The 22274-nt window shown below is 48.6% G+C and overlaps 1 protein-coding gene across 3 annotated transcripts in view; it reads right to left on the minus strand.

The window, feature by feature from the left end:
- Positions 1 to 22274, minus strand: part of LOC144177733 (thimet oligopeptidase-like) — a 108828-nt gene that overhangs the window by 20429 nt on the left and 66125 nt on the right. For 2 of the 3 annotated variants that reach the window (XM_077705314.1, XM_077705312.1), the window contains 3 exons: positions 20705 to 20939; positions 8662 to 8793; positions 8480 to 8596 (listed from right to left, as the gene is read on the minus strand). In XM_077705314.1, coding sequence (XP_077561440.1) covers positions 8480 to 8596; positions 8662 to 8793; positions 20705 to 20939 — 484 coding nt within the window. The remainder of the gene's footprint in view (positions 1 to 8479; positions 8597 to 8661; positions 8794 to 20704; positions 20940 to 22274) is intronic. The other variant, XM_077705313.1, reaches the window with a different exon arrangement.

Consider the following 22274-nt stretch of genomic DNA (forward strand, 5'->3'; position numbering starts at 1 on the left):
ACTGACTTTTAACCCATCTATGACTCACGTGACTATCTCGCGACTATAACCAGAAAGCGATTTTTAATTCTTCCTGCATTATTCCCCTCACTGAGACCATTAATTTGATGCCTCACAAGCCCTAGTGGCACCACTTTGACTTTTAACCAAATCTATGACTCACGTGACTATCTCGTGATTATAACCAGGAAGCGATTTTTAATTTGTCCCCCATGATTCCCCTCATCGAGACCTTTAATTTGATGCCTCAGAAGCCCTAGTGGCATCAATTTGACTTTTAACCCAATCTATGACTCACGTGACTATCATGCTATAACCAGGAACAATTTTTAATTTCTCGCACGTGATTCCCCTCAGCGAGACCTTTAATTTGATACCTCACAAGCCCTAGTGACATCACTGACTTTTAACCCATCTATGACTCACGTGACTATCTCGCGACTATAACCAGAAAGCGATTTTTAATTCTTCCTGCATTATTCCCCTCACTGAGACCATTAATTTGATGCCTCACAAGCCCTAGTGGCACCACTTTGACTTTTAACCAAATCTATGACTCACGTGACTATCTCGTGATTATAACCAGGAAGCGATTTTTAATTTGTCCCCCATGATTCCCCTCATCGAGACCTTTAATTTGATGCCTCAGAAGCCCTAGTGGCATCAATTTGACTTTTAACCCAATCTATGACTCACGTGACTATCATGCTATAACCAGGAACAATTTTTAATTTCTCGCACGTGATTCCCCTCAGCGAGACCTTTAATTTGATACCTCACAAGCCCTAGTGACATCACTGACTTTTAACCCATCTATGACTCACGTGACTATCTCGCGACTATAACCAGAAAGCGATTTTTAATTCTTCCTGCATTATTCCCCTCACTGAGACCATTAATTTGATGCCTCACAAGCCCTAGTGGCACCACTTTGACTTTTAACCAAATCTATGACTCACGTGACTATCATGCTATAGCCAGGAACAATTTTTAATTTGTCGCAAGTGATTCCCCTCATCGAGACCTTTAATTTGATACCTCACAAGCCCTGTGGCCCCACTGACTTTTAACCCATCTATGACTCACGTGACTATCTCGCGACTATAACCAGAAAGCGATTTTTAATTCTTCCTGCATGATTCCCCTTATCGAGACCTTTAATGTTATACTTCACAAGCCCTAGTGACCTCACTTTGACTTTGAACCCAATCTGACTAATCAATAATTAACTAATTAACCTAGATTAGGTAATTAACTTTCGGGCCCTACTGCCTCGGGAAAAACTCGCGGCAAGCAAAGACAGCGCTCCCGCGCAAAAAAAAAGAACGTGCCGCAGCTGTTGGCATCTAGCCCACAGCTGCGCCGCGTTCTTTTTTTTTCCATCCTCAAGTTCCGTTTTCCGCCACTACGGCTAAAAAATGGCGCTAGTGTCGCGCGGCAAACTCCAGTTTCCGGTCCCTATATCCAGACCGCAGATCAAGGGAAGAAAAAAACTCGGCGCCTTGTAAACTGTCAAGGGCATCATCGATCCGTGGTAAAGGATAGACATCCTTCCGCGTTATGCTGCTCAGACGGCGATAATCTACGCAAAAGCGGATGGAACCGTCTTTTTTTGTTACAAGCACAGCGGGAGACGCCCAGGGACTGTTGGAGGGCCGAATTACGCCACACTTGAGCATATCGTTCACTTGTTTGTCAATAGTGCTGCACTCCTTCGGCGACACACGGTACGGTCGTTGGCGCAGTGGTGCATGCAAGCCAGTGTCACTGGAGTGAGCAACTGCAGATGTTCGGCCCAGCGGTGGCTTTGCGCCATCAAAAGAAGAGCGGAACCGATACAGCAGAGTGAGGGGCTTCACTGGTTGGTCTGATCTGAGGGCAGGATCGATCGAAGCGCCAATGTCCGGAGGCGACAGGTCTGGTCCCGTCACTCAGTCCAGCTCAGTCCAGCCACTGTAACCCATGACGGAAAGTCGTCTGATCCGGCGGTGACAAGCTGTTTCCCAACAACTTCGACGCAGCAAAGGACCTCACCATGCAGGAGACGAAGGGGCTCCAAGGACTCGTTAGTGACTGCGATGGCGCTCGTGCCAGCATGAGCTGTCAGTAGGGCGAATGGCAGGGACAGCGATTTTCGATGGAGAAATAAGGGCGACGGCGTAAAAAGAACAGGTGCGTCGGGAATGGAAGAGCAGCAGAGCGATACGAGAGCAGCCGAGCGGGGAGGAATTTGCAGGGGCAGCGGACTGAAGGTCGTCATAAGGCGTGTCCAAGAGAGAATCAAATTCTACTTGTGCACGCGCAGTCAATTACTGCGCGATGGCGAGATAAAAAGGGACCACTAACGAGCACTTAGAGCTGCGGAGAAGGCGAGGTTCTTTGAGTTAGCAAGCTATGTCCGACGCAACACTCGATCAACGCGTGCACCAAGCGCTGCTTCTGCCTTCTCGTCGTCGGGTGTGTACCAAGCCGAATATCCCCAACGGGGAATTGTCCTTGCATGAACGGCTCTGACAATTACTTCAATGGCGTCCATAATCAACGCTACAATATATATATATCCAAGAAAAGAAAATTTCGAACAAAGTAGAAACCACAATTGTTGCCAATGTTTCAACAAAGAGACTTGGCCTGACGAAGGTAAGTCTCTTTGCTGAAACGTTGGCAACAATCGTGGTTTCTACCTTGTTCGAAGTTTTCTTTTCTTGTGTTCTCTACCATCCTCCAAGTTTTATTGCTCCCTGGATTTCATATATATTGTAACGTGGCGGCAGAGCAAATGACTCGAACCATGGTTGAAGATGAAGCGATGTATTAAAAGGTAGAACGATCTATGCACAGTATTTACATGGCGGCCATTAGAGAGCCAGCGCAGGGTCCACCAGCACCTTCATCGCCGTCGCTGGTCCTGTGTAAGGGCGCTTACAGTGAAACCCCATTACGACAGATCTGCTTACAACAGACATTTGGATACAACATACTGATTTGCAATGCTTGGTTGGTCTTCCTATCTGTGCCATTGATTAAACTTCCTTTACTGCAGATTCTGTTACAACATACATTCGGATATAACAGACCAGCTTCAAAGGTTAACAAGTCCACGTTTGCATCTCTAAAGTGACTTTTCAAGTGCAGGCAACCAGCCATTCATTTGTTAGGTACGTTTTCAGAGTTTGTGCTTCTACCTCACACTTGTGATCAAACGAAAACAATCTGCAACAATTAAAAATAATTGTGAATTAGTAGAAGTGAAACTTCTTGCACCCACTTGCAGTATGCACAAGTGTGATGTCCTGGCAGTCAAGTGATAGGATTTAGAATTTAAGTGTTATGGTGCAACAGGTGAGATGCTTATATACGAAAGTTAACATCATTAAAACAAAAAAAATATGTTTGCCCTCATACATCATAGATGGCTTAATCTCCGAGCTTAGCATTGAGATCTTTACTTGCATTTCATTTATATTCATGTGAAGACAACGAAAATGCAAGTGTAGGTTGAAGACTTGAAAGAGTAATATTAGTATGAGTGAATCAAAAGTTTGAGAGGGTGCAATACAACAGGAGCCCAGCAAATGTAAGAAGAGTCATGCATGTGATTTTGTGATGTGCTTCACAGTGTCACAAGAGGATGAAACTGCTGAAAAACACAAGTCATCCTGAGGGTTTGTTGGCCTAAAATACCAACCCGTTTAAGTTGTAACTGAATCTTGTGAAATGACCAGCATACTTTTAGTATTGTGTGATTTGTTTTAGCAGTTGAAAAATCCAAACTCTTCTTGTTATAACAGACTTCATCCATGATTCCCTAGAAGTCTGTAGTAACAGTATTTGGATTGTCCATACTTCTTTTATAGCAGACTGAAATCATGATCACTATCATGGTCTGTTGTAACAAGGTTGTACTGTAGTGGTATTGCTTACCACCATTCCCTGTGACAACACACACACACACACACACACAACACACACAACACACACACACAACACACACACACACACACACACACACAACACACACACACACACACACAACACACAACACACACACACACACAACACACACACACACACACACACACACACACACACACATATATAGAGAGAGAGAGATAGATATATATACAGTAAAAACTCGTTACAAGAGACACTTGGTTATAAAAGACATTTGAATGAAAGCGGTTTGGTTGGTTTTCTGATGTTTGCCGTGTTAGCAACATTGCATACAACAGACTTTGGTTACAAGGGACACATTTTCCGGCTCCCTTGAGTGTCTCTTGTAATGAGGTTTTACTGTATATATACACTATAGACTTTCAGTATTTATTTTCTGTTTGGCACTGCATACAATAGTCATACTCTGACAGTGAAATAAATATTCGTGCTTCCTTGGAACAGACAATCACGGGCAATTGGTAGTTTGGGATTACAAGAAAAAACAGCGCCGCAATTTTCTTAGCACCAAATACGCCATATACATATTTACACCTACCTACACACATACAGTTTCATACAAATGTTATTGTATGAAACTCTATGCCTATTGGCGGTGAGATGTTTGAGTGGCACCCCCTGGCTCTGACGTCGGCTTAGGGACTCGCGCCGCTGTCGTCTGCTACACCTCGCTTGTGAGGGGCAGCAGTGCCTGTGCTTGAAATCGCCCGCTTTGTTGCTGTAGTGTGTTAAAAATCGTATTTCTAGTGACTCAGTTATTTTGCCAGCTTCTGACGCATATGAATAATTTGAAGCTGTATCCCCCACAAGTTTGCAACACACGAGGAGATAGAGAACAACTTTCTGCAGAGCATCGGTCAGAAGATCGTGTGTAACTCGTCCTTTCTAGCTTATTCGCGAGGATCAGCGATCAGAGCTCCTCGATAAGTATTCAAAATGCGTAGGCTTCCCTGCAGTATTTTTAGATGCTCTTATGAAGACTCAACAGTCTAATGCTGCGTACCAAGGAGCGGCCCCTACATGCGCATCGCACAGCAGGAAATAAAGCGGCTTTCTTCTATTTCTTTCGTTGTAGCTGCCTTGTATCGGATGGATGTTTCTTGGTTTTTTTTCTGCCCAAAGCAATCATTTTTCTTCGCCGTCAGAAACGTGTTATTTGGAGGTTTTGGGATGTTTGGGAGGCTCACAAAGATCGTGTGGATATTTCCTTCATGTTGTATGGCATACATTCCCTTCTTCACAAATTCGCTTTCCTTACGGATGCGTGCAAAAAGGTGAATATCTGCAGCGTGCTGTTTATTCACATGCAAATTTCTATCGTAATCATATCATTATCATAACGAACTGACTCCCAACCCAAAAAATGATGACATGACTACGGTGTTGAAGGCACGATATACTCGCTAACGAACACAATAAATAGTATACCTGCATATATTACACGAATCAAAACCGAGGAATAATTCCAAGTATCTCTTTATTGCTTTCCAACCCTTCCAGGCACAAAGAACAAATCCTATTCTACTCAGGATGGCGTTCTATGAATTGAAGAAAATTACTTTTACTCTCTTGTCCTGGACTGAGGTCCCGGCCCACTAACCAGCTCGATTTAATTGTTAAATAAAGTTTTCTCGTCCTCCCCAAACTCCTCCTCCAATAAACCTCCATACTGGTTGCATGCCTGGTATAAAATCAGCACGTGCCTATGTACACAGTGGGTTATTTGGAACTCAACCTACAGTTTTTGCAGCCCATAGTGCTTGTCGGCAAACTTTCATGCCTTGACAATGTAAAGGGATGTGACACAACCCGCGTTCAGCAAGGCTGCAAGCACTGTTTCACCTTACATATGATTACCGGGAATCGTAATGCCTTCTGCCAAAGCCAACAGCCTCGAAGGCCTGGTATTTGTTTTGGTCTTGCAATTTCGCTGTTGTCGGTTAGTAGCAGCTGGCTGTTCCCTTTGTTCGAAAGATTGCTCGATACAGAAGCTCCGACTCTTCGCGCTCCGCAGAGGACCGGCTTTGCAAGGAATGGGGCGACGCCGGCAACGTTTCTTTCGTAGCAGTATCCAAAACTATACTTTAACTCACGCCTTGAACGAGTGTGTGCGATTTTAAGCCTATTATTATGATAAAAAGTTACCCACACGTCAATTCTGGTGCGGGCAAGCATCAGACATTCACCGAGCGCAAAGAAACAGCAGGGAGAGCGAGCCTGAGTGAAGCAGACGACAAATGCGAGAATCCCTAAGCCGATGTCACGGAGGCGCGCTTCGCAGCGCCGCCCGTGGTAGTGCTCACCACCAATACATGCTTTTGTTCTGTGCAAAGCCACATTTGCTGAATCTTCGCCTTCATGCTGCGGGGTGCCATTCACAGCCCGGCAGCGCTTTTCACCAAACATTACAAACCAAGGGTAGATTAGGCGAAGAAACATGTATTTGGCGAATTGATGTGCCACCGGTGCACATTGTAGCCGAGCGGACACTCGCTTCACGCCCGCTTTTTCACGTCTGCTGCCTTCAAGCCACGTGGTGCATCATTTTCCATGCAACAGCTCCGCATCGCAAAAGTTCGTGTAGCAGACGACGCAAGAGTTGTTGGTGGCCACCGTGCAACGCCACCCCGTTACAAAGGGGAAGCCACTAAGCATCATTATCATCATCATCATCATCATACAGCTCTGAGGAATTCTTCTTCACTTTTCGCAGTAGTAATAATAAAAAGCAAGTATTTATGTAAATAATTACTGCTAGCCTACATTTTGGTATAATTTTAAAATTATTGATTTGTTTGTTTTTAAATTATCCACACAGAAGTTCAAGTTGCGTGGCGGCGAGACAATCGCAAGACTTCAGCGGATTCCCCCGCCGTTACCCCGTCTTTGCTTCCCTTTCGGCAGCCTGTTTGAACCACTCCAGCTGAGCTAACTGGATTGGATTCACCATTTGAAGCACACAGACGTAACACAAGAAGCAGACAAGCAGTGAGCTGATGGAAAGCGCTCGTTCTGTCTACTCCTTGTGTTATGGCTGTCTGCGCTTTAAATGGCAAAATCAGGGGAAAGCTGATGGCACCACGGTCACTCTGTGCGCACTATTTTTGCAGCCGTGCAGTGATGAGGCCCGACAGCAAAGACAGTGTTCAAAATATGCCAAAACTGAACACTGAGCGATCTTCTATGCACGGAGCAGGCTGCTTACGATCAGCCGCGTAACGCGTCCTCCAATTAGCGCTTGTGAACGTGGCAGCATCGTTCAGGTGGAAGCACCTTTTTGCAAAAAACCTAGACGAAAAAATGAACATGCTGACGGGACGACCAGAGTTTTTAGCAGCGACAATCAGTGCCAGTCTGCTGCAACGGTGCACATGCAAATGCTATGCACAGCTGGAGGGCACTCAGGGTTAAATATGGCAACGTGAAGGTTAGCGGCGGTCATCACTTCTTTCCCCGAATATAACGAAACACACGGGACTCCTTGCCGGTTTTAGTGCACAATCAACGGTGTTTTCAGCGGCCAAACATGCACATTAAAGTGGAAGTGGGGAGAAAATGCACACAAATGACACCTCATTACATCATACCCTGTTTCAATCGTCGGTGATGGTGGTGGCACAAACCGCGGCAACTAAGCCTGCTGATGCAACGCACATCTCACTAAAACCACCAAATGCTATCTAGACGCTGTACTAGCCACTGCATGGTGTCTCTGCTAACTGTCCAACTGGCCACGCTGCTGCTGCTAGGTGTTCTCCGGCAGCTTCCCCCACTTCCTCATAGACGTCAGACCCCGTTCTACGTGCACCAGCAGAGTGCAATGACACCCTCTAATGCCGCCACAGTAAAGTTGGAGCACTTTGGTGCAATTTTGTAGATTTTGACCACAATGGCGCGAGAATTCTCATTTGCTGCATTGAGCGCGAGACAGGAATCGCTACTGGGTGTGACACTGTGTACCATCAAGGCCATGTCTTGCATGAATGCTTCTATAGCCCCCTTGAGCAATGATTGCAAAATGCGCCAAGCACAAAAAACGTGCTGCCCTAATTTAATTTGTGGTTACTGCATTGACAGCCACCGCACTTAAAGCCAGAGCAATGTTTCACTGGACCTTGGCGCAGGTAGAGGGTGCTTCAAAGCCTGTGCTAGGTGTTTTGTTGCAACTCTAAATCTAAACAAAAGCACAGGCATTTGCAGTTTTGCTCACTGCGTCCCTTGTGGGCATGCAACCCTTGGAGCAGCGTGTGGAATGGGTTCCGTTTTTTGGTTAGCCCTTCCGCCGCTGGCACTCCCTCCAGGGCCGCATAGTTGGGGGGACCCCTTTGGTGGAGGCCCCTGCCAAGCGTGCCTGCAGGCAGCCGCGGACACTGAAAGTGCCACCGTCTGGATGTGTGGCTCGGTACCACAGCCTCCAGTGGCCCCCGCATTACACTGCTGCCGCACCAAGACCCCCCCGTGCGGGCCCACCAACGCCTCCCAGCAGCAGAGCCCTGCAGTCGGGAGGAACGGGGGGCCGGCTCACCTTGGTGGATCCCGGCTCGAGGATGTGCTTGCGGTAGTCCATGCCGGTGTCCGCGTTCAGGATGCCCTCCTTCTTGAAGCGCGCCTCGAACAGGTCCATGCTGAACACCTCGCTCCACTGAAACAGCAGCGGCGGGGCGCGTGAGGCCCCCTCGGGGGGGAGGAAGGGAGGGAGGCACCCACCAGGTAGCCGTAGTACTGGGCGTCGTAGCCGCCCATCAGGTGGCCGAAGTTGGCCGCAAAGTTGGTCCCCTCCTGGGGCTCGTAGCCCAGCTGGCTGCGCTGGATCTCCCGGAACAGCCGGGCCGTGTCCGCCTGCGACGACACAGGGCGCGCGTCCCGCTTACACACGCCCAGGGCGTCCCACACCCGTCGTCCACTCGGAAGGGGACCGACCCGAGGGAGCTCCACTGGCACGGCCCACCCAAGGGAAGGCAAGGTGCGGCGTGTGAGCCCTGCCTTTCCACCCACTTGGGACGCACCGCTCATGGGTGGCACTGAGCTGCCCCCACTGCCAGCCCTCACCAATGGCGCCAGCAGCAGTGGACACACTTGCGGGCGTTCCCCGGCCCCCTCGCTCGAGGCCGACAAAGAAGTGGATGGAAGTGAGGCCATCGTACTACTTTGGCGGTGAGCGAGGGCTCAACAGCCGCGGCACTCCAGCTCTGTGCCTCCTGCCAGGTGGCACGTTGTGCACAAACAATGTTGCCCCACTTCTCCGCACGAGGAGAACGCTAGACTGGAAGCCCAGGCGGCTCGCTTAACCACCTGCAGTGCACCTTGTCCCTCTTGCCGACTCTAACCGAGGGACTTTAGCTGCTTCCTGCCACGTATATTGCTCGCAGAAGCTCGGACGCTCATCGTAGTAGGTTATTGACTTTGCTAGTTCCACACCAACGCTTTTCGAAAACAAAACTGAAGGCACGATGGCTGACTGAATGGCGAGGCAAACAGCCTCCCTCGCAAAAAGCTGTAGTCTCCGTTTTTCAACGAGTTCACGCAAAGCTTTGATTTACGTTTACTCCATGTGCTCAGCCACTTCAGAACTGTTTTCTATTTTTTCCAGGAAAGGATCTATAGACGCTTCTCCAATGAGCTCCCACACCTCACCACTTTTGTGAGGCCACAAACCGTTGCACCCCGATGGATACAGGGTGTCGTCCGCTGCTCTCAGGTTTCTGCCTCACTGAACAACTGCTAGCTGCAAGAATGGTGCATTTAGATTCTCAGCAGCGTAATCCATCGGTGCAGGCCAATTTGTCTCCACCTTTTAGTGTCCCTTGAACTCCCTAATGCTCTTAAAGGAGTACTGACACGGAAATTTTATGCTCCACTTTTATTTCTTTTACCGCTGCTTAATGGTCTGGCAAACCCGACACAGTACTTCAAATACTTCAGCGCGCGCTAAATACATTGAACGGCCTGGAAATCTTTTGTTTAAAATTCCCGCGCTTTCGTCCCATAAGGCACATATGACCAAATCCCGGCATGACCTCGCTGCTTTCTGCGGACGTCAAAACACTGCAGAGGCCGGTGGGAGCGTTGTTTCGACCGCACCGCCGCGGGAGCTGAATGGCTGAGCTGCCTGAAGGTGCTAGGCCTACCATTGCGGCGGAAACTTGATGACCGCTTTCAATAAAAGTCCTGATGGCGACTTCTATTGCGATTCCTGGCTATATTATCGCTTCCTTTCCCATGTGTGGAACTTTATTTTTGCCAACACTGCCTTTCTGGGCAGCGGTTATGCCTGTAGCTCTCGCTACGTGCACCTGTTTGTGAATGCGCCGGCGCCCAGTTGCCGCTCGCGGGGCCGCGCGCGTGAAGTGACATCACGAGTTTTTGACGAGCGCTTTGTGCGTCCCTTCTTTTGGATACCACGAGATGATGTCACGCTGATGTCCTATTGCTCAGTGCCACTCTGCGTGCTGTTCTGTCGGTGCGATAATTGAGATCCAATAAAGTATGTTCTTAGCGTCGCAGGCCGCTCATATTTCAGCCAGGGTATTCTGTGGGGTAAAGCAAGCGAACTGTGCAATAATATCAACGCCGAAAATTGGTGTCAGTGCTCCTTTAACATGACATCACTGCTAGTTGCGCTGCCAACCAAGAGTATCGCATAGTCGCTTGAGATGCGCCTGGAAACACGAAGTTCAACAGTCTCCTAAATTCCAGAAGCAACAAATTGTGAAAATATTTCAGACTGAAGTTGTTACACGGTTGCTCAGCCAGATAGAATCAAGCAAAGGCTGATACATTTTCAAGCACCCGCACAGAATGTTCGCGTAAACTTACGACAGTTTGTTTACTTCTGTCTCGCCATTTCTCTTCTTTTTGCATGTGCATTTGCATTCAGCTGCTGCTCCTTCTTTATTTTTGGTTGCACCTGATCAGACACATGTTACTTCTGCACTACAGTTGTACCCTGTCACACATATATCAGGGGTGAGACAGCATAAACAGGTGTGAGAGCAGTTTTTGGAGCAGCGAGATTTTAATTTTGGAGCAGAAGAACCTCGGTGTGGAGCAGTTAATGAAATATTACGTCATTTTAGGAGCCTAGGAGCCACAAATCGGGAAGACGAGTGTACTTTTAATTCGTGTTTGAAGGTACATAACACTGCAGTAGCATTCGAAGAAGGTTTTTCGTCTACCAGCGTATCAAGGTACGAACTGCACTACCTTTTTGCAAACTTTTTAAATTGTGAGGCTCTAATCAGAGAGAGCTTAGAGTGCTGCTGAAAATATCGAACTTGTAAACTAGGGCGTTTCTATTATCATTTGAACGCTGAAATTATTATTCTTGTAGTCCCAGGCTACGCTGTACGCACAAGCGTAGAGCCAAGAGAGGTGACCATCATGCCACCCAACAGCCCCGTGCCATTTCAATCCTGGAAGGGCATGGTCACCACGATGATCGCAATTCGAGTGTGTGCGGCGGCTACTTTTCTGATGGAGGCAAAAAGCGAAAACGCTCGTGTGTTCCGCATTTCGGCCCATGTTAAAGATTCGCAAGAGGTCAAAATTAATCCGGAATCCCCCACTACGGCACGCCACATCGCCCGTGTAGCATCGGCGCGCTAAACCTCACAATCAATTAATCAATTCGAGTAACGAAGCTATATTTAGCACCTCCCTTATGCCAATATATTTTTCTTCAGGGAGATAAATTATTATTACTAGCATTGAATAATAACCATTCCCACTATCGGATGCTGATTGAACATTTCGCGGCGGTGTACCCTGTGCCACAACTTCTGTCCTGTCGATCGTACCATTCCCACCACTCGCGAGCTCGCATCAAACACAGCAATAACTCAACGTTTTATAAATAACACCACAATTAGCATAAAACTTTATTTCTCGCATGCACTGCACCTCACACAAGGAAGAACTACGGCGAAGTCGCGGACGAAACGTCGTTTTCAATGAACTCAGTCTTTCCAAGCACCCAACTTCCTGAAACAGATCATCCGACTAAATGAGCACCCAGCCACCCGCTTAATCAAAACCAGAGTAGAGATCGGTGAAACGAACCGAGTGCCTAAACAACGAGTAGCCACTTCGCCCGGCGCCATGTTTTCCACTCTCCATTCCGAGATGGAGGCGCCCAGTGGTGCCTTTTGGGAGATACGGTGCTCCCAAAATGGCCCTTTTTTCATCAACTTGCACAAATAGTTCGTCGTCTCAGTTGACACAAGTATTTTTCCACAGCCCTTTGCAATTTTTTCGGATGAGAAAACTCCAGAAACGCACAGACTATAGCGTGTGGAACTCCCCCAAGTAAGTGCGGAAAAAAAACTATCGCTGGGACATCTTTTTCTTGATGCGCATTTTTTACTAATTGTTCAATCAATCAAACCGTTAAAAACAGTGTAACCTTGGGCATGCTCGAGAATTACCGTATTTACTCGCATAATTTGCACCCTCGCATAATTTGCGCACCCTTAAGTTTTTTTCCAAGTTTAGAGAAAAAGAATTTTACTCGCATATTTTGCGCTCCCTGTCTCGCCCAAGAGAACCCATTGGCACGTGCGCACAAACAACCACGCTTTGGACGGCGGCATGGCGCATGGGAGCGCAGTGATACACGATGCTGCGCGCCAATAGTCCCTTCATTCTCTTCTCACTTCTTCCCTTCTCCGTGTCTGGGTGCGCCTCCACTCCGCCCCTCCGTGACGGAGCGCAGGCGAGGAGGAACATCCAGGCGCCCTACCCGGCTACATTCCCCTGCTCTGCCCTTCCCCACACATGCACACCCTTCCTCTCGTCCTTTCCGCTGGGAGTCGCAACTGCTCGAGCGTGTGCTTTCCTCCTCCTTTCCTTTCTTTTGCGCCGTGAGAACTCGCACACAACACACACAAAGACAGACGCGGAGTCCGAAGCACTAATTTCTGCATCGGAGGTGTGAGAGGGCGTATCAGCCCTGCCGCGGTGTCGCCTTGCCGCCTCTTCTTTCCTGCGTTCGTGCTGCGAGAGAATCCTGTGCCTCTTTCCTGCGTACGCGCTGCGACGGAATCCTCCCTTTGTGTTCACGTTTTGTCGTCGCCGTCAGTCAGTCACCTTTTGCTACAGTAGCGATGGGCTACAATAACTATTGGCGGTGAGCGCGAATACAGGCGGCGCTGCGAAGCGTGCCTCCGTGACGTCAGCTTAGGGATTCTCGCATTTGTCGTCTGCTTCATGCTTCACTCAGGATCGCTCTCCCTGCTGTTTCTTTGCGCTCGGTCAACGTCTGATGCTTGTCCGCACCAGAATTGACGTGTGGGTAACTTTTTATCATAATAATAGGCTTAAAATCGCATACACTAGCTCATGGGGTCAATTAAAGTATAGTTTTGGATACCGCTACGGGAGAAACATTGCCGGCGCCACCCCATTCCTTGCGAAAACGGTCCTGTGCGGAGCGCGAAGAGTCGGAGCTAAGCGTCAGCTTCTCATGTAAGCATTCAAACAAAAGGAACAGTGAGCTGCTAATAACCGACAACAGCGAAAATGGAAGACCAAAACAAATTCTAGGCCTTCAGGGCTGTCGGCTTGGCAGAAGGCGTCACGATTCCCGGTAATCATATGTAAGGTAAAACAGTTTTTGCAACCTTGCCGAACGCTCGAACGCGTTTTGTCACATCACTTTACATTGTCAAGGCATGAAAGTTTGCCGACATGCACTGTAGACTGCAAAAACTGCAGGTTGAGTTTCAAATAACCCAGTGTGTATATACGCGCGTGCTGATTCTACACCAGGCATCTAACCAGTATGGAGGTTTATTGAGCAAAACGAGTCACATCTTTGTTAAATTTATAGTAACACATATATGTTTGTTAAGACCTGGAGGGATATTTCAGAACATTTTGCACAGCCATATCTTCCCCATATTCGGATATGCGTTATAGGAAAACTGCACTCAAGAGGAGGAGGAGTAAGAGGAGGACGAGAAAACTTTATTTAACAATTAAATCGATCTGGTTAGTGGGCCGGGTCCTCAGTCCAGGACAAGAGAGTAAAAGTAATTTTCTTCAAATCATAGAACGCCATCCCGAGTAGAATAGGATTTGTTCTTTGCGCCTGGAAGGGTTGAAAAGCAATAAAAGGGCTACTTGGAATTCTTCTTCGGTTTCGAGTCTTGTAATATATGCAGGTATACTATTTATTACGTTAGTTAGCGAGTATAATATGCCTTCAACACCGTAATCATGTCATCATTGTTCGAGTTGAGAGTCAGTTCGTTATGATAACGATATAATTACGATAGAAATTTAGAGCACAAAAGCCGCCTTCGAGTACTGTGGACCACGTTGTTTAGGACGCGATCGCGGTGGCGTAGCACAAACCTTCTCATTGTATTTGCATGTGAATAAACAAAGCACGCTGCGGATATGCATCTTCTTGCACGCAGCCGTAATGAAAGCCAATTTGTGAAGAAGGAAATGTATGCCATACAAAATGAAGGAAATATCCACACGACCTTTGTGAGGCTCCCAAACATCCCGAAACCTCCTAATAAGAAGTTGGTGACGGCGCAGAAAAATTATTGCTTTGGGCAGAAAAAAAACCAAGAAACAGCCATCCGATACAAGGCAGCTACAACGAAAGAAATAGAAGAAAGCCGCTTTATTTCCTGCTGTGCGATGAGCATGTAGAGGCCGCTGCTTGGTACATAGTATTAGACTGTTGAGTCTTCATAGGACCATCTCAAAAATACTGCAAGGAAGCCTACGCATTTTGAATACAGTAGAATCTCGATGATACGAATCTGGGTGATACGAATTTCAGGATGATACGAATTTCTGAAAAGTCCCGGCAAAATTGCATTGTTTGCAATGGGAAAAATTTCGGCTGTTACGAACGGGCCTGCGCGGCCCGGCGGATGATACGAACGAGCCGGCGAGGCGCCCGACTGCCGAACAAGCAAGTGACGGCTCTCTCTCCCCATTTGTCACTCTTCTTTCTCCAGAAACTGCCGGGCTGTTATTTTCTGCTCGCGAAAACGCGCCCCGCATGCCCCATGCGCGCCACTAAACCTCTCGCAAGCTGCGCGCGCCGCGGCCGGCGGCGGCAACATGGCGGCGGCTTCGGCCGCGAAGTGGCACGGCCACTCGAGCGACCGCTTCTAGCTGCTCTTGAAAATGCCGCTCAAGGCAGACACGAAGTTGCTTGTGCAGTAAAGGAGCTGATAACGTTGGCGAAAACGGTACTATAAAACATCATCCGCGCCGCTAGTGAAAGCGCCCATAAAATATCTGCTGGAGTGCTAAGCCTAACCATCTCGGTCGGAGCCAGCCGGCTGTCTCTAGCATTTCGCAAGTCGTCAGCGTCATTTTCTGACCGAGGTAGGAGATACCGCGGGCGCGAAATCGTCAATGCGGCTGTGAAAATACAGCGCACGCAAAGCCGAGGCATGCGAATCGCGTGCAAAAACGCACCATGCTGTTCACGCTTGACTGTTGCGGCGTGTAGCGAGCTTGGACACCGTGAGTGAGGAGACAAGCGCGAAGCTAGGCGAAGCGTTACGCGCTCCAGAAAGGACTGCTTTATGACATGGGGGTCTAAAAGAAACAGAAAAAATCACGGATTTGTTCACGCGAAAGTAAGAAAAGAAATAAACGAAAACTTTTTTCAGCGGTCAATTTTTTGGTCTGTGTTGGTTCATACCAATTTCAGATGATACGAATATTTTTCGCGGTCCCGCGAGATTTGTATCATCGAGATTCTACTGTACTTATCGAGAAGCTCTGATCGCTGATCCTCGTGAATAAGCAAGAAAGGACGAGTTACACACGATCTTCTGACCAATACTCTGAAGAAAGTTGTTCTCTATCTCTTCGTGTGTTGCAAACTTGTGGGGGATACAGCTTCAAATTATTCAGATGCGTCAGAAGATGGCAACATAACTGAGTCGCTAGAAATACGCTTTTTAACGCACTACAGCAACGAAGCGGGCTATTTCTAGCCCAGGCACTGTTGCCCCTCACAGGCGGAGTGTAGCAGACGACAGCGGCGCGAATCCCTAAGCCGACGTCAGAGCCAGGGGGCGCCACTCAAAGATCTCACCGCCAATACGGCGAAATTCAAACTCAGTGTCATTGAGTTTGCCGAGGAAAAAGGGAACCGTGCCGCCGCAAAGCACTTCAACGTGAACGAGAGCCACGGGCGGTATTGGAATAAGCAGAAGAGTTCCCTTCAAAATACCAAACCTGGAAGGAGGGCGTTTCGGTGACCAAAGCAGGGAAAGTTTCCTGCCGTGGAAGAAGAGCCGTTGAAGTACGTTCGACAGATGAGGTCGTCCTGTCTTGCCGTGTCGTGCGAGATGCTACAGTTTGAAGCACGGAAGATTGCGCATGAGAAAGGGATCCCTGCTGCGGCATTCAAGGCGAGCAGAGGCTGGGTGACGCGCTTCATGAGACGCCACCAACTGTCTCTCAGACGGAGAACGACCCTTTGCCAGCGGTTACCGCGGCCAAATTTCCATTTGCCGGGAACATCAGAATGCATGAGCGCAACTGGCAGTGGGAACATCAGAATGTGCGCGCGCAACTGGCGGCAAATGGAAATTTGGCCGTGCATGTTAAGAGTTGCGACAAGACATGTTCGCCCGATTTTGAGGGGACAACCATCTTGTTCCGCTCTAGAGACAAGATTACCTGCGAGATATACGAAGCATATGCAATGTTGTCGTCTGGAGTGGAGGGAGATTGCGTTAGCGCCCCTTCAATCCGGCTTTTGGCACGTGAAATAGGTTTCCTAAGTGAGGAATAGATATCATGTCACGTGTAGCATTTTATTGTTATTTTTTCGTGTATGTTTTTCACTTCCGTCATATATAACCGCCCCCCTTCACAAGATAATAAACAGTTGATAGTGTGCGCCTCACCTTGTCTGTTTTTGTGTTATTCACCCTGTTCTGCGTTTCGTGTCAGGCAGGGCACCTCTGCACTTCAAGAACCTAAATGCCAGTTCTGAAGCACCTTGGAGCAAGTAAACATCATCTCCTAGATGTGTCCAAAGCACCTCTCAACACTAAAAATTCACCAGGATCATCTAGTGATTGACGTGGAGGTCGCCTAACAGTGTCAGATTGCATCAAACACGCTTCAAGGTGCTTTTCACACCATGCGATCACATATGAAGAATAACGGTGAAGAATAATGGTCTTCTTGTTCTTGCTAGGGGAACACTTTTCCAAGGAGCCACTGAAAACGCTTCCCACTTGGCAGGCTCGAACATGCGCTAAAGACAGCCTTCACAATCGGTTCGAAGAAAAAATTCCCGCCAACCACAGGTTGGCTATTTACAGCCCAACCTGCCATCCCTGGAATCACGCAATGGCATTTTTCTTTTCACATATTTCAAAACAGCTGCTAGATGTCGCCACAAGTTTGATGCAATTAAATCCCCTAGGTACACTCCACCCAACAGCAAAATTGTAGCAAAACAAACTTTGCAAGGTATTCAGTTTCTTTTCCAGTTTAAGTTTATGAATTTCCAATGCTTTTTCCAGTTTATGAATTGTTGCGGCAAGCCGCCATGTTTTACTTTTTCATTTCATCAGATGCAGGCTCTTGTTATCAATCCTAGTGCGCATTTCCACCCAAGGTTCTTTATTACAGAGACAGGCTGTTTTTCACAGTCCGCTCCTACTGCGACAGTCCTCAGCAAGCCCTTGCAGCCGAGCGCATCACGCATGCCGCGAAACAGCGCTCCCGCTGGCTCGCGGAGCTGAGAGGGCCGGCAAGAAGCGCCACCTAAAACTACAGTCTACGCTCGTTACAGCAGATCCGGCAACAACAGACTTTCGGTTACAACAGACCATTTCTGTTGGTTTGTCTGGTCCCCATGCATTTTAAATGGAGTCCGCTCCGCTCACAACGGACCCCGCTAGAGCAGACTATCGGCTACAACTGACTAAATTTTAGGCGAAAATTGTTTCAACTGAAAGTTTATAGTGGACTTCCGCGATGCCGGCACCCATAGAGATAATATACTCCGGCACCCAATGTGCCTTTTCATTGTTTATTTTTGCAAGAAAACTGTAATGTCTGGCAACATTGCTGGCAGCCGGGTCATTGGCGCAGCCAAGCCAAGCCAGTGCCTTTTTTTTGTGCGATTAGCGGCATGAGCGGCAGAGTAGCTGATTTCACTGTCGGATAAATTAAGCGTAATTAACGCTGTTGAACATGGGGAAAAACAGGCCGACATTGCCAGAAGTAGAAGTACAGGCCTGTCTAAACAGACAGTCCGCTCCACCGTCAAGAACAAGGGTGCTGCCGATAAACGCGACTCCGGTGAGATTGAAAACAGGGCTATCGAATACTCGAAGTGGTGCACTCGGAGGAGAGTCTGCCCTCGTCAGTATTTTATGTAATAAAGAACATGGGTTAAGTGAAGTTCGGCTTTTATTATTCCCACGCATGCATCGTTCACATACCATTCGGTGAAAAAGGTAAGAAATGCCTGAAGTAGGGGGGGTTGTTCCCCATCCATTGTGTGCAATCTGCCGGTAACTGTGCGCAGTCCAGCTGGTCTAACTTTCAATTTCACAGCTGACCGTCATCAGGTTATTTCATTGCAGCTGTTTCAATGACCAGACTAAAATCGCTAAAAATGTGGAAGCTGCCTTGAGGGAACGTCAGGCAGCAATCCGATTTGTTTGACGAACGGTTCTGGGAAAACCTGCCTCGTCGTGAGGGGATTTAAAAGAGCCTAGCTAATGTCGATGGCCACGACTGATGTTTTATGGCTGGTTAAAGGAGCACTGACACCAATTTTCGGCGTTAATATTATTGCACAGTTCGCTTCCTTCACTCAACATAATACCCTGGCTGAAATATGAGCGGCCTGCGACGCGAAGAACGTACTTCAATTGGATCTCATTTATCGCGCCGACGGAGCAGCGCGCGGAGCGGCACTCAGCAAATGGACATCAGCGTGACGTCAATCCATGAGCGGAAAAGAAGTGACGCGACAGCGCTCGTCAAAAACTCGTGACGTCCCTTCACGCGCGCGACCCTACGAGCGGCGAGCGGGCGCAACACCCTCTCAAGCGGGCGCCGGTGACGTCCGCACAAAGCGGTGAGGTCTGTTCGGGAGTCTGTCATATGCGCCGTTCGGGATGAAAGCGCGGGAATTTGAAACAGAGGATTTTCAGGCCGTTCAATGTAATTAACTATCGCGCGCTGAAGTATTTAAAGTGCTGTTTCGGGTTCGCCAGAGCATTAAGCATCGATAAAAACAATAAAAGTGGAACATGAAATTTTCGTGTCAGTGCTCTTTTAATAGTTGCGCCTAGTTATATTCTCGCTTTATTTACTCAGCCTATCATGTGTCTTCACACGCTTGACCGCATGCGCTAGGCCTTCTCCAAGTGCCGGGGCTAAGTTTTGGAAACGGTGTTTACGCGATTCTTTGCCCTCGCGCGAACACTGTGCAGAGGTGCTGCAGGCGTGTAGAAAGAATAAAGTGTATGCACTATGCATATGCAATATCGGTCAAAGTACCCACTTCAAGGCTCATACCCCCCTCCAAAGGATACTGCATACTTTGGCTACAGTGGATGTTTCTTTCCAGATTCAGAGGGTCCGTTGTAGCAGGCGTAGACTGTATCTACCGTTTATAGCAGGAACCATAGGAAACTACGGCAAGCAGGAAAGTATTTAACCGCGGTGCGCCAGCGCTCCAATGACTTGCTAGACGGAAACACTGTAATGGCGGTACAGCGACGGCACCACCCAAACTCGCTTCTCTGGCACACAAACTGCACCAGCAGGCCGCAGCAAACGCGACGACGGGTGCTTGGGAGTCAGAGTTATCAAGCCGAATTAGTTACACGTGTCTAAAGACCACTGTGAAGTAGTACTTGCAACAGGCTGCCCGCGATTTGCGCGACAAATTTTGGTGCACTTTTGGCACAGTGCTTGCGAAATCATGGTTTTTTATCCGGATGGCGCAGGATACGTCATTTTGCGCAGAGTGGCACGGGAGTGGGAGCACTGGGAGTCTGACTCGGATGACAACGCACCGCGTGCGCTGGAACTGTCACGTGTGGACTCAATTCGAGCCCCTGCAGTTCTGGCACCAGTGGACAGCGACCATGCCCCACTGGCGGAGATCCAGGCGCACTTGGCTGCACATAAGCAGAAATGCGTGCAGAACCCCTCATCTTCAGGGGCATAAATAAAATGTCTTTTTTTCGTGCATCCCTTTTTTCCGGACATTCGATTGTTCCCCGCAAAGTCCGAACTATCGGTCTATATACGCTATACGTATGCTAGTATTGTATGTACAGTTGAGGAGGGCATTTTGATTGATTGTGGGGTTTAACGCGCCGACGCAACGCAGGCAATGAGGCGCGTAGTAGTGGAGGGCTACGGATTAATTTGGACCACCTGGGGATCTTTAACGTGTGCCGAAATCTCGCACACACGGCCGTTTTTGCTTTTTGCCTCCACCAGAAAAGCGGCGGTCGCCGCCGGGAATCGAACCCGCGACCTCGTGCTCAGCAGCGCAATGCCTTAGCCACTGAGCCACTGCAGCGGGTGAGGTGGACAGTTTAGTATTGTCTTTTGACCGTTAGTGTTTTGTTCTGGGACATGCTTTGGGGCACTGGCCCTGCCAAGTCTTTAAGGCTTTTTTTTTTTTTTCTGCCTGCGCTGGAAACAAAAACCGTTTAGATGTTGAATAAAATTGAATTGAAGTGACGCCTCGAGGGTCAGGGGTCACCAAGGGCCCCACCACCTGTGGCCGTAGGTGCAGCTCAAGGTCGAACAGGGCGAGGGTGATCTGGCGGAGGTTGAACTGCCCCACGTTGGCCAGCCGCGAGGCCACCAGGGGGTCGGCCAGCTCGGCGGGGAGGGGCTCGCCCGTCATGTGGTGCTGCGACATCATCTGCAGCGCGGGCAGGCTCCAGCACCAGTTCTCCAGCATCTGCGAGGGGCACTCCAGGAAGTCCCGCTCCACCGACGTGCCCCTGGCAATGATGGCAAGGGGGGGTGAAAACGCTCAAGGCCACACTTCAAGGGGCAGAGCATACAAGTGTGGTTGTTAAAAAGACGACTTTGGCCCCGCAACAACAATGCCAACCTTTCCGCAAGCCTCAATGAAGTATACCTGCTTGCTGTGATGGGCAGCCTACCAAAAACACAACTGGGCGACGGCAGTGGCGGCCCCCTTGGTTCTACCACTGGAGTGCTGGCGCATACTGCGTCCCTACTGCCCGTACCATGAATTTAAAAGCTCACCACTACTTCTTCCGTTTCTTCCTAGTTTTTGTGGCTGGAGCGAAGCTGAGTGAGCTACCAGAGGCCGGCTCCTTCAGACTGAGCAAATCTGTGCGAGCTGTGTTCATGGGCCCGGACAGGGTTACAAAGGTTGTCCTTTTACGTGCACAGTAGCTGGAGTACTATCCAAGGAACGTCCTGCCACACAAATGGTTTAAAAGCATCGACTATTAGCCGACTTGTCGTTCATTATAAGGGGCCTTTGGCCCTCTCATGGTGCCTCCAAAGCACTGTGGAAGCCATGTCTTCACCAACCACATGCAAGACCACCTAAAGAAATAAGACGGGACCTTTGCAGCTTTGAGATACGTGCAGCTATTGGCCACACTTTTTTTTAGCATCCTACGAGCATGTTCTGCCTACTACTGCCGAGTGGGGCCACTGGGCCCGCTCACACTGCCGGGTGGCTGGGCTTCTTGCATTCACCATGCTTGCGTCGTCAGAATAGGGGAAACGAGCGTTTGACGGCCACTTCGGGGAGTCCTAAACCCCGCGTGCTTGCCCTTGGCCAACACCGCCAGTATAAACATTGCCTAACGCGTCGTGCGCTTTTCTATGGGAAGGGTAGGGACGCTTAGTTCAGGCACTGATCCGCTATGTGGCGCGCGCCGGTGGACATCCCGCCTTATGTCACGGCTCACGAGTCGCGAACGCTGCATCCGCTTCTACAACGTGTGTCTGTCAGCTTGCCTGTTGAATTTGAAGAGCCATTTCGCTCACATCTTAGCCACGACGGGGCGGTAGTTCTGGGGCGCACTGGGGATCTCGTTCAACGTGTCGCTCGCTTCATACTTGCTGCATTTTTCCAAAGATAACTGACGGAGGCACAACTGACATAGTGTAAGAAGATATTGTCAGGTAAACAAATACGAACAGAAAAACAATATTTTCGGATGATGCAGCCATTATTCTACTGATAATTGCTTATGGCATTTTCATTACATATTATTTCCCCGAACATACAATGAAATACAAAATAGGTGGTACTTCCGAATGAAATAAGACCCTTTTTTTGACAATGCGAT

This window comes from Haemaphysalis longicornis, unplaced genomic scaffold (genome assembly GCF_048455015.1).
Source record: "Haemaphysalis longicornis isolate Haplotype H1 unplaced genomic scaffold, Haemaphysalis longicornis Haplotype H1 scaffold_30, whole genome shotgun sequence".
NCBI classification, from domain to species: Eukaryota; Metazoa; Arthropoda; class Arachnida; order Ixodida; family Ixodidae; genus Haemaphysalis; species Haemaphysalis longicornis.